Genomic DNA, 13,115 nt, shown 5'->3' on the forward strand with positions numbered 1-13,115 from the left:
TCCATCGGGGACTAAAAACACCCACTTGCAGACAGTGATTGTACATATTCAGCAACATTTCTGGACAGAGTTCGGATATTATCTTTAGCACTTCTGCAGGTATACCATCTGGTCCTGGAGTCTTCTTGTTTCTAAGAGAGCTAATAGCTCTATTCAGCTTTTCTACAGTGAAGAGGGGTATATCATCCAGTTCTTTTTCATTGTCACAGTCAATCTTCTCTGGATGGTCTGGGAATAGTGTATCCACAATTTGTTTAATGGTTTGCGGATCGATACTCGGGGTTGAAAATGTCCAGAGTTTCTTCATTACAATCTTGTAACCTAGTGTCCATGGATCATCTTCTACTTCTTTAGCCAATGCCCACCATTTATCGGCTTTACTCTTTTTAATTGCGTTTCTTCTTCGCTGACTTTTACTCCGCTGTGACTGAGGTATTCTTTGGACTGCCTCTCATCCTCTGAGCCCTGCATCAAAGTCGCAGACAATTCCTTCTCAGTTCAGCAATCTCTTTGGTCCACCAGTACGCTGGGCGCTTGCTATTTCGCGGTCTCCTTCAGGACATTGAGACATTGCGTGCTTGGTGGATTAGCTGCATGGTGTGTTCAACACATACACTAGCTGCTTCTTTCCCTCTACAGCCAAAACATTTTTCTGTTATGTTCTGAATTCCATTCCGTATTACATCAATAAACTTTTCCTTATTGATACTGGTTACATTCCACAGTGCTGGCCTGTGCAAGATGTTTCTTACCTGAGGAGATTCCTGGAGCAGTCGAAAGATGATGTATTGATGGTCACTCCCCGTATAGTTTTCGATCACTTGCCATTCAGTAATCTTAAGCGCGATATCCTCTGATGAGAAGGTTACATCTGGTATTGTTCCCTGGCATCCTGGCCGTCGAAATGTTGGCACATTTCCAATGTTGTTGACCACCAAACTCATTCTGGCTGCCATCTCCTTTATACGCTGTCCTCTGGAGTCTATTTGTGGCATGGCCCCTTCCAACGCTTGAGCATTTACATCACCAGTGACCAATAGTCTGTTTTGCATTCCGTGTAATGCATCCTCAAGGCCATCAAGTTTCATCTGAAAGTTGGAAACAGATTCATTTGGTGTAAAATAACAGCTTACAGTAGTGATTCCCCCAGTCTGTACCCAAACAAAACCATCTTCGCATCCATGCTCTGTTACTGAAACTTTTCCTAGATCTGTTATCCGAATTGCAGTTGTTCCTAGGTTATCCACAAACCACCCTGGATGATATAATAATAATAATAATAATAATAATAATAATAATAATAATAATAATAATAATAATAGTAATAATAATTCCTGCTTGTTCAAGAAAAAATGTATCATGGAACGAACTAGGTGGTAATAAACTAACTGTTTTGTTTTATGCTATACGTGCATTCTGGTATAAGTCATGATATAAAAATAGGGCTTGCCTAGTAGCTCTCAGCACATATTGCAAGAGAATTACTAATATCGACGGTTAAGAACGTGAGGGTAAAAACAAAATATTAAAATACAATTTTGCCAGAGCATTTCGGTTAAGCCGGGTTTCGGTTAAGGGAAGTTCGGTTAAGCGGGGTTCTACTGTATATGTAATTTAATGTTATAATTATTCCTGCAACATTGTCTTTGTTATACATATGTTTTAGTTATCACATTATCTGTTAAATTTATTTGGCTGAAGATGGCCACTAAGTGGCTGAAACTAGTCCCAAGACTTACGTAATATCATTTGCTTGATATATTGTATTGAAAAGGTGGACCTTCTTGTTAATTTATTCTTTTAATTAGGCTGCTCGCGGGACCGTGTAATTTGAATGAATTATCCGCAAAAACTTAATTTCTGGGAACGGATAATCAAGGTTCCGCTGTATTTTCCCACCACAAGGAAGATGCCTGCCACATACATATTGCGGAATTTGTGTGCCATCAGTTTAAATGGTAGCATGTGTTCAGGATGGCTGGCATGAGTTCTAATTATAAGTTATTCACAGTGAAAGAAAAGCTCTTTTATTGAAGAGACAGAGCAAATTGATAGTCGCAGTGTGAGAAGAAAGTACAATGTGGACAAAATTTGTGGTATGTGATTGGAAAAAAAATTAAGTTCATCTTAAACATATAAATGGTAACTGCTGGGTATTTTGTGCACAAAAAGCAAGGTTTCCAGAAATCGAAAATGAGATTTGCAAATGTGTGACTAAAAGAGAGCGTTTGGATGAGTGGTCATGAGTGAATTGTCAATCGAAAGCTATAGGAAGAGAGTTAAAAATTAAGGGTTTTAAAGCTAGTGATGGATGGCTCACGCATATTTTTGAACTTCAGTTTTCGTATGAAAATTAACATTGCACAACGTCTCCAAGACAGTCGTGAAGAAAATATTGTATGAATTTCCTCACTTGTGCTATCGGTTTGGATCAGTGAAATTCGTATTTACGCTTGTGAACTGGTAATACAGACCAGATGTCTGTATATTTTGAAGATAGCAACACGATGAGTTGTTTCATAATTAATCATTTATAGTACCGTAGACCAGTAATTACACTTTTCAGTATGAATATTTAACAAAGTTATACAAATACAAAAACACTTTTTTTTTTCAAAATTAGCCTTCTTAAAATTAGGGTGGAAGGATTATTCACTTATATATGGTATTTAATAGTTTGTTGAACCTTGTATTCCCATTTGTTTGTGTGTAAAATTGATATTTTGTTTTATTCTAGGCCCACGATGATCAAGTATGGCATTGACAATATTCGTGACCTTGTAGGACCAAGAGTGGACTTGCAGATGGTGTATGACAATCCGATCTGTCGTCTTGATAAGTAATTTACATTCTTGACCTCTTCTTGTAATTATATATTTATAAATGAGGCAATGACTGTAGAAAGTGTTTGTAGTCTTTCAGTATTGTTCATTTCCCTTCCCGTGAAAGAGTGTGCAAAATTATTTCCATATTTCACTCCACTTGGTGTTGAAAGAATTCTAAAACTTTCAACCAGTGCTTTTTTTCTGGGAGAAAGTTAGCGGATACTCATTCGTCCCATCCCAAACATAGAATACTGGTGTCGCAGACTACAGTTTCTGTGGTGTAAGTGGTGCAGTAAATTAAAAATTAATTTAAATCACATAATGTCTAACGCTATGTATAGGGCAAAACACATCTTAACCTAATCTTTACGTTATTCTGACTTCAACTATGTAACTAGGAGCGCGCAGCTGTGAGCTTGCATCCGGGAGATAGTGGGTTTGAACCTCACTGTCGGCAGCCCTGAAGATGGTTTTTCATGGTTTCCTATTTTCACACCAGGCAAATGCTGGGGCTGTACCTTAATTAAGGCCACGACCAATTCGTTCCCATTCCTAGGCCTTTCCTATCCCATCATTGCCATAAGACCTATTTGTATCGGTGCGACATAAAGCAAATAGCAAAAAAAAAAATCATACCTTGTTTGTTTCTGTCCTATTTGAAATTGATTACTTCTTGACATATCGACAGCTTGTTATTTTTCATGATTAAACAGTTACTTACTCTGTGTGTGTGTGTGTGTGTGTGTGTGTGTGCGCGTGCGTGCGTGCGTGCGTGCAAAAATCATCCGTTTGCTGTAGAGTCCAATACTCCAGATGATTTTCATTCACGACCGCATGTTCAGTATCCACAGCCACTCGTTCAGCATTTATGGCTTTGATTACAGTATTTTTGTACAAACTTATTTTCAGCACACTACATTCACTCAATTTAGTCTTGGAAATGTTCACTTTCTTACCTGCCGTAGCGGGACAACAGAACTGAGTTATTTTTGAGTTCATTGCTTTCGATAAAGACCATAGGAAACAAACAAATTAACGTATAGAATGTACAAGAGACGCAACAAGAGCGTTCACAGAAACAGAGTTGGTGAACAGGAAGTGAAGTAAAGCTGATCATATTCACACGAAGGAAGTTCCCAAATTTTAAGCGGCAAGCACAAACAGTCGAAAGAGTAGTGCTGTAGAACCAGATCGGTATCGTATATTTATGATACAGTTGATAACTATGGATGAGAGTTAATCCATTGACAATTTCTGATGCCATAATTCAATATAAAGCGATAATGGCAGCACCTATGTGGAGACATGCTTTTAAACAATAAATCCAAATCTTCACTACAATTTTTAAAATCTTAAGTTTACCGGTACACATACCGGAGCATAGCAGTAGAAAAAATTGCCCTGCTCTTAACACTATCATTGATCTTGCATTATATTCTCTGGCTGATAGGCACATTTTGTTTTCATTGTACTGGTGGAGAAGACATTGGCAAGTACTGGCAACACGTGTTATTGATAGTGTATGAACAGAATTGACCAAGGAGACAGGCTCTCATTAGGTTTAAATTTTACAAATTTTCCTTGTTGAAAATATTAAACTTGTTTGGGATTGGCCCTCAGATTCATTTGGTTGCTGATTGGGCTTGGGCAAACTTCTCTTTAATCCAGCAAGGATTACTTCAGAGAATCATAGAAAAAGCTATGGGCAAACTGCTGGTTAAGACAGCAAGGATGCTATAGAGAATTGTAGAAAAATCTTTCAGCTATATTAAGTAATTGATTTAAGAGTACAGATATGAAGAACAATTGATTTACTTTGGAAAAACCTAACTGCACAATTTTTCAAGCACTCACATCCTGTTAGCAAGGTTACAACCAGGGTCTTGTATCATGTTCTGCAGTTCGTGCTTGCTTGCGTCTGACAAGCTGACTTGTGTTAGGTGAGGTGACAAATTGGCAGATCATTTGAACTAACTTCACTCGCTGCACAGAGTGCAGATCGCCGAGCGAGAATAGAGTGGCAAATTTAACTTGTGACATGTGACAAATACTAGTAATTTTGAATAGTGGAAATGCATGTATTATATGAATATAGAAAATGTAACTATAAAGCTTTTCAGTCTGTCAAACACCTATAACACTACAATATACCTGTATTTAAAAAAAACACACACTGTTAAACGAAGAATGACATAGAAGGTAAACTATTAAACAAAAGAAAAGATCAGAAAAAACATACGTAAAAGAGAAAAATATGTTGTCCTCAACTACATGAACAAGAACACATACATAATAGGTAATATTTTCAAAAAACAAGGTCTAAATGTAGCCTATAGAACGAACAACACACTGCTAAGACACATTGGCAAATGCAACCTAAATAAGAAAAATTAAAACAAAATAAGACCTTTTCTCCAAGTCTGGAATTTATGACCTCAAATGTCAAGAACCGGACAGCAATGCCTTGCATATAGGCTAAACAAAACATAATTTTATACACCAGATACAAAGAACACAAAAATGCAGTTAGATACAAATGACATTCAGCCTTTGGAGAGCATGTAACTGACAGTCATTTCATAGACATAAACACAGATCTAAAAATTTTACACATTGAAAATAAAAGCAATGAAAAGTAAGGAAGAATAAAAATTAATGTTGCAAAAAAAAGAAAGAAAGAAGCTAAGCAAACCAATCTCAATGACCTTACACATTTAAACAATTCTCCCTTGTTTACACTACTTAATTCATTTCTGAACAACATTTCACACTTCTTGCATTACTGGTTAATGAATCCCACAGGAGGTTACTCTGACTTAAATGTGTGGAATGTGGGTTAGGATATTCTTATCTGTAGTAAATTCTTGAATGTATGAAGCTTCTTAGCTACACTACACACATTTTAGTAGATATTTTTATCATTAAAAATAATGTCTTATGATGCTCTGTAATTCCATTTCATACTTTTCTTTCATCACAATCGTTGGGTCGTATGCATAAAGTTAAGTAAAAGATCTTTTTACTTGAAATACAAGTAAATATTTGATTTGATATGCATAAGAATGTAGTGAATGCTAGTACTTTAAGAAGGTAGTAAAAGGTTCTAGTATTTACTTAATTTTCCAGAAAATATTTATTTCTTATGCATTATACATAGTATAATTTGATAATATTTGAAGTAAATGGTAGCTAGTTTTCAAGTCTTCCCAGTAACAACCTTAAAGGTTACATTAGTTGTAATTATAGCGACATTCATGCAAGTACATCTCCCCAAGGTGTACAGAAAACAAAGGGAGAGTACTCTTAGCTTTTACAAAGCATTACACTGATGTGAAGGCCACCATGTCAACATACTCGCAGAGACTTTCTTGCATACTTCTCATGAGACTCAAGGAGGGGCCCCTTTCACCGAAACTGAAAATGGAAGTTCTTTTGTGGTATATTGGTGACCCCAGTTTTCTAGTTGGAGTTGGTGACTAGTGGTTTTTCCATCAGTCTACAGTGAGCAGAACAGTTTCAGGGGCGAGCAAAAATATGTGTTATTTGGGAAGACTGAATACATTTTCCAGCAAATATCAATAAAATTCAAGCAGCCGAGAGATAATGGCAGGAACAACAAAACTTTTCTTGTGCATTTTTTGCTTTGGATTACACTCACGTGGTAATCATGAAACCTCACATTCAAGGTGATGAATATGTTAACACCCCCTGTAGGTGGGGGACACAAATAAAGAATACACCCACGGTATCCCCTGCCTGCCATAAGAGGCAGCTAAAAGGGGCTTTAGGGACGCTGAACTTGGGAGCATGGGTTGGCGACCACAAGGCCCTTAGCTGAGTCCTGGCATTGCTTCCACTTATTTGTGCCAGGCTCCTCACTTTCATCTATCCTGTCCAACCTCCCTTGGTCAACTCTTGTTGTTTTCCGACCCCGGTGGTATTAGAGCATTCGATGCTTAGGAAGTCTTTCATTTTCATGCCGTTCGTGGCCCTTGTCTTTCTTTGTCTGGTAGTTCATTTTTCGAAGTGTCATATCCCTTCTTTTTCCTTTTTTCCTCTCTCGCTAGCCCCTGTGAGTGGAGGATGCAGACAGACTACACCGACAGTATCCCCTGCCTGTCGTAAGAGACAACTAAAGGGGGCGACCAAGGGATGATGACATTTGAACCAATGAGATTACTTGTGATCAGCACCAATACCTACGGAACACCATGGGTCGACATTATTACGACTAGTACCACCTTGCGAGGGTCTACGTTCTATAGGAGCAGTACCATTCTGTGCGGAACATTATAGGTCTGAGTGTTGTTTGTGAAAGAGGTCGTCGTGTGTATTCCACTGGTCTGTTCCACTGTGTTCAGTATGGTCTGTGTTACCTATGAGTAGTACCACTTTATGTTCAACATCATGGATCAACGTTGCCTGCGGTTAGTACTACTATGTGAGAAACACCACAGGAATGGTAGCACTGATGATTAGTACCACTATTTGAGGAAAACCATTGGTCTGCGTTGCCAGAGAGTAGTATTATTATGTGAGGAATACCATGGGATTGTGTTGCCCGTGTACATTACAATAATGTGTGATGCACCATGGGTCTGCATTGCCTATGATTAGTACCACTATGTGAGCAACCCCATGAGCATTCGTGACCTGTGATTAGTTCCACCAAGTGAGGAACACCACGGGAATATCAGCGTCCGTGATTAATACCCCTAGGTGAGGAGCACCATGGGTCTGTGTTGCTTTTGTGTGGTGCCCTTATGTGCGAAATGCCAGCGAGTGGTGCCATTGTGTTTGACATACCATGAGTTTACATTTCCTGTGATTAGTACCACCATGCGGTATACACCATGAGTCTACGTTACCTGTGATTAGTATCACTGTAGGAGTAACACCATGGTTCTGTTTTACTAGTGATTAGTGCCATTGTGAGGGTTCAGTGATCTGGATTTTGGACCCCTTTAGATAATAAACATCATCCTAGTAATTAAGACATTGTGAATTGGATCCACTGATTGTTTTTGTTTCAGGATCATTTTCTCATCACCATTCGTTTTAGATTCTAGTCAGTGGATACATTTCAAAGTTTTAATTTGCATTGTGTTACACCTCATACCATTAGGGGCCGATGATCTAGCTGTTAGGGCCCTTTAAAAACAAACACAATCATCATCAATACTTTAACAGAAAGGGGAAATCAACTATAAATGTCTTGCTACTTGTAACATAAAACAATATTTCACAAGTGTGGATTTCAGAATTTGTATACATTTTATAAGAAAGAAAGCTTCTTAGTTTTTTCCTTACCAAGCTCGATAGCTGCAGTCGCTTAAGTGCGGCCAGTATCCAGTAATCAGGAGATAGTGGGTTCGATCCCCACTGTCGGCAGCCCTGAAGATGGTTTTCCATGGTTTCCCATTTTCACACCAGGCAAATGCCGGGGCTGTACCTTAATTGAGGCCACGGCCGCTTCCTTCCACTTCCTAGGCCTTTCCTCTCCCATCGTCGCCATAAGACATATCTGTGTCGGTGCGATGTAAAACAAAATACCAAAAAAAAAGTCCATATTTCCAGTTTATTTAGGTTTACTCTTCAGGTTTATTCTGCTTGTACCGGGTGAGTTGGCCGTGCACGTAGAGGCGCGCGGCTGTGAGCTTGCATCCGGGAGATCGTGGGTTCAAGCCCCACTGTCAGCAGCCCCGAAGATGGTTTTCCGTGGTTTCCCATTTTCACACGAGGCGAATGCTGGGGCTGTACCTTAATTAAGGCCACGGCCACCTCCTTCCAACTCCTAGGCCTTTCCTATCCCATCGTTGCCATAAGACCTATCTGTGTCGGTGCAACGTAAAGCAACTAGCAAAAAAAAAATCTGCTTGTATATTTCTTTTCCACAAAATGCTTTTTTTTTCTTCTTGTATAATGTAGCACCCCTGTAAAATTAAGCTGTATTTTTACAGCAAACTGTTCTTCTAAAACTGTAGTATAAAACAACTAAAATATTTATTTAGAACACTGTTTAAGATTACTAGCACGCTAGAGACCTTGCCTCAGTTTTTATGTTTTATTTTAAGAATGTATTTTATTTTAACTGTAACTTATTTTGACTGGAAATAAATGTATTTTCTTTGCTCTATGTACATGTTCTTTTGCCAGTTTGTGGAATGCTTCCTCAAAAATGCTGGTATCCTACTACATCTGTAATTTATTTTTTCTTAAGCATGAGAGTCGCGTATTGCCTGCAGTATAGAAGAATGTGAATTACATTAAGGTAACAAGTCCTCTGTTTGAATTTATTTAATTCATACATACCACATTTCCTTAATCTTAATTGGTACAAATCTTCACCATAGTAGGTTCCATACCCTGTGGTTATAATGAAAACTTTCTTGTTGTTTCCTTCTCTGTATCCAGTATTAAATACAGAACTCTACTAATTTACTTCCTGAGTACAAAATCATCATTGTTAGTTGTTCTACATTCTTTTGTAACATTCTGTAATTATCCATTACTATCAACAATTGAGGCGTCTAGTTTCAAAACCAGACATGTCCATCTTTCCAGTTTTTGAGAAAATGCGAGAAAATGTTGTATAGACATCATCATCATCATCATCATCATCATCATCATCATCTTTTTGCCTTATCTGGCTCCTGCCAGGTTGGGGCATTTATGGCACTTCTCCACCTTCCTCAGGTAGCACCATCCTGCTACCATATGTGACAGTAGTACCTGTGACTGTCTGTCCGAGGGTCAAGTGGCTACTACCAAACTTGACACCCAAAGGGGGGACCAACAACTACGTCCGGAGGAGCCCTTTTTTAAGCTAGATGAAGGCTTTATGTAGGAAATGACACACAAATTCACTTGAAAGGAGAACATGGTCAACTGTTTACATGGCAGAAGACGACCCCTGTCCCAATGGTAGATAAAATGGAAGAACTTTCTCCTGTCAGCAACGACTGTACTTCAGAGAAGCGGTTGCAGGAGTCTGTACTCCTGGGGAGCAGCCTAAAGTTACACCTGGCAGTAGGTATAAAATGCCTGTGGGAGTGGCGACCCCACCGTAATAATAGCCTATAATTATATGATATGGTTGGATAAACTTATGCCATAGAATATTTGATAACACTGATGTGTGATTATTTAACTGAATTAGTGATCATTTATTGGAAAATTGTCCGTTTCTTGATGGATACCGTACTTTTGCATCTGTCTCTTGCCACAGGCCAGAGCAAAATGTAACATCCACCGAAGTTCCAGTCTCATCTATGGCTGTGACAATATGAAAGCTGTTGGGGCAAGGGTAATGCTGAGTAGTGGCATTCAAAGAATGACCAGTGTGTCTGATTGTTATGTTAGGAGTTGCTCATAGGGTTAGTTATGCTGCAATAACACTTTCTAGCCCAGTGAAGAAAGCAATGACGAACTACCTCACTCCTCATCTTGCCTAGTATGCTTCATTTTGGCGTTGCCCTCGATTGGTTCTGTTTCCTCATAACTACATAGCCTTTGGTGGGGCTGTTTGAGGATCCAACTAGCTTCTGGGCTGATGACCTAACAGGCACAGACAGTTTGAACTTGTCTGGTGTTGAAACTCATGTGTTGGGCTAGTCCAGTTGTGAATTTAAATGCCTCAATTGAAGTCAACAGAATGTGTTCCTGGTTAAGTCTAGTTTCAATTTCAACCAATCTCTTTTGGCCTTTGCAGGATTTAGATTACATCACTCTGTTCTTTGGTCCCAGGGGATCTCGTATTTGATTCCCGGCGAGATCGGGGATTTTAACCTACGTTGGTTAATATCGATAGCTCGGAGGTCGGGTATGTGTGGTGTCTTCATCATTAGAATTGTCTGGCTCCATGCCTAAATGGTTAAGAGTGCTGGCCTTTGGTCACAGGGGTCCTGGGTTCGATTCCCGGCGAGGTCGGGAGTTTTAAGCATAATTAATTCCCCTGGCACGGGGGCTGGGTGTATGTGTCGTCCTCAATGTAGTTTCATCCTTATCACGATGCACAGGTCGCCTACGGGCGTCAAATCAAAAGACCTGCACCAGGCCTCTTCGGAGGCCACACAACATTATTAGGCCTTATTTAGATTAATTAACATGATCACTATATCATTTCCATTATTCCATTATTTTGAATCATAATGAAACTGATCTTCTGTGTTGATGTTTTGCTTCTGAAACTTAAGCCGGCATCTTTACAAATCTATAGTTAATATCTTTCTTGTCTTGTATTTTTCTCTTCACTGGTCAGATCATCTCCTAATAATCCCTGTGAATTTCTTCAGAAATCACTCTCTTTCTTACACATGGAGTTTTTTTTTTTTTGTTCTCTCTCTCTCTCTCCTCCTCCTCTGTAGTATTTGTTTAAATTTTGGTTGCTCTATAGTTATTTAATGCCTTCTTAACCCGTTTCTAGAAAGTAGGTTTTCCTTTGACGATCATGCTGGAACTGTTTTGGATTCCAAAAACTTTAGAACAGTCTATTTCAGAAGTCCTGCTCCATTTATTATTGCTATAAGACCATCCATCATCTATCCCCACAGCTATCCCTTGCCAACAGTTTCATGCATGCCATAGCCCTTTTTGATTTAACATTTACATCTAACATTATTCTTTTTATTCTTCAGGAAAGCACTGGTCTACCAGCTCTAGCCCGGCAGAAAATATTAATAAAATACACTACACTTCACACACTGAGGACTTATTACCTTACGGAATTATGAATGTGCATGTTTATTGAAGGTAGATACCTGCTGTAATTTATTTATTCTGCTCTGGTGAAAGTCTGAATTAGTTGATCATATTGGAGGCAGTTGCTGACTTCACTATAAATAGATTTCTCTGTTAAATGCATAGTTAATATATTTATTTTATGCAAAGCATGTACTATTCTACAATCCTGTTCATTGCTTGTGGACATTTGGGTGTTGGTGGAGGTGATTGCTACCATGGGTCCTACCCTTCCTTAATACAATGCATTAGACGTTTTATTAGAGCCATACTGAACTCTCAAGTAATCTGCAATCTATTATGGAATCACGGCATTAAAGTATTCTTCAGCCTGATTGAAAGTTGCTATTGGAATGGAAATAGGGTTGAAGATGACATGAAAATCAGTTATGCTCTATAATGTCCCAATCCACAGAAAACAGTGACATCTACATTCCATCTGAACAACGCAGAAGCAAACCACCATCCAAGGGTATTCTTCAAGGGCCATGAACTACAATATTGTGCCAATCCCAGTTACTTAGGAGTAACATTGGACAGGTCTCTTACGTACAAAAATCGTCTGCAGAAACCGCCAACAAACTAAAAAGTCGTAATAACATTCTCCAACGATTGGCTGGAACTTCCTGGGGAGCAGATGGAAACACATTAAGGACAACATCTCTGGCGTTAGTCTATTCTGCAGCAGAATACTGCTCTGATGTCTGGCTTAACAGTGCTCACACACAGCTAGTAGATTCACAACTTCGTCAAACCATGCGAATCATAACTGGTACACTTCGTGCTACACCGACCCAATGGTTACCGGTTCTCAGCAATATACTACCTCCACATATCAGGAGACAGAAGGCCCTTTTTCAGCTATGGACCAGAATGCTAAAGAATGAACGTCTACCTGTTCATGAGGATATCAGACAGAAATGCACACGCCTGAAGTCTCGCCAGCCTGCTTGGAAGATAGCCGTGAAGATAACATCTAGTGAATTCAACCCCACCTCTAAATGGTTAACAGAGTGGTCTTTATCCCCAGCTCGGGCAATAGTGGATATTGATAACCCATCCACAAAGCTGGCAGGCTTTGATCTGCCACGTTGCACCTGGAGTAGACTAAACCGCATGAGATGTGGAGTAGGTAGAACAGCATCTACTTTACACACCTGGGGCTGGTCAGTTTCTCCATACTGTGATTGTGGGGAGGTTCGACAAACAATGAAACATGTAGTGCAGGAATGTCCACTCCGTGCTTTCACTGGCACCATGGAAGACCTCAACACAGCAACACCCGAAGCAGTGAAGTGGGTGGCGGGTTTGGACATTCACATTTAGTGACATGTACATCACTCGCACTCAGTGTGTATATATGAACTGTCAGAGTTGATAGGTGGATAGCGATGTAAATATATTGTGTTTTCTTCTTGTATTTTCAAACTTTGTAAATTGCTTTCTTTGACTGTATAGATATGGTAATTTGTATTTACTTTGTACTCATCTTTCACTGGTTGTGTAAATAGTTTATAGGTTGTCATTATTCATCATACGCCAAATAAATAA

General features: G+C 39.1%; 1 protein-coding gene across 7 annotated transcripts in view; it reads left to right on the forward strand.

Annotated features, from left to right (window-relative positions):
• Positions 1-13,115, forward strand: part of alpha-PheRS (phenylalanine--tRNA ligase alpha subunit) — a 165,337-nt gene that overhangs the window by 100,239 nt on the left and 51,983 nt on the right. For 5 of the 7 annotated variants that reach the window (XM_067138100.2, XM_067138103.2, XM_067138104.2 and 2 more), the window contains one exon: positions 2,738-2,839. In XM_067138100.2, coding sequence (XP_066994201.2) covers positions 2,738-2,839 — 102 coding nt within the window. Of the gene's footprint in view, positions 1-2,737; positions 2,840-11,461; positions 12,127-13,115 lie in introns of those variants that run through there. The other 2 variants (XM_068225575.1, XM_068225576.1) reach the window with 2 other exon arrangements.

Source organism: Anabrus simplex, chromosome 1, assembly GCF_040414725.1.
Source record: "Anabrus simplex isolate iqAnaSimp1 chromosome 1, ASM4041472v1, whole genome shotgun sequence".
Classification (NCBI taxonomy): Eukaryota; Metazoa; Arthropoda; class Insecta; order Orthoptera; family Tettigoniidae; genus Anabrus; species Anabrus simplex.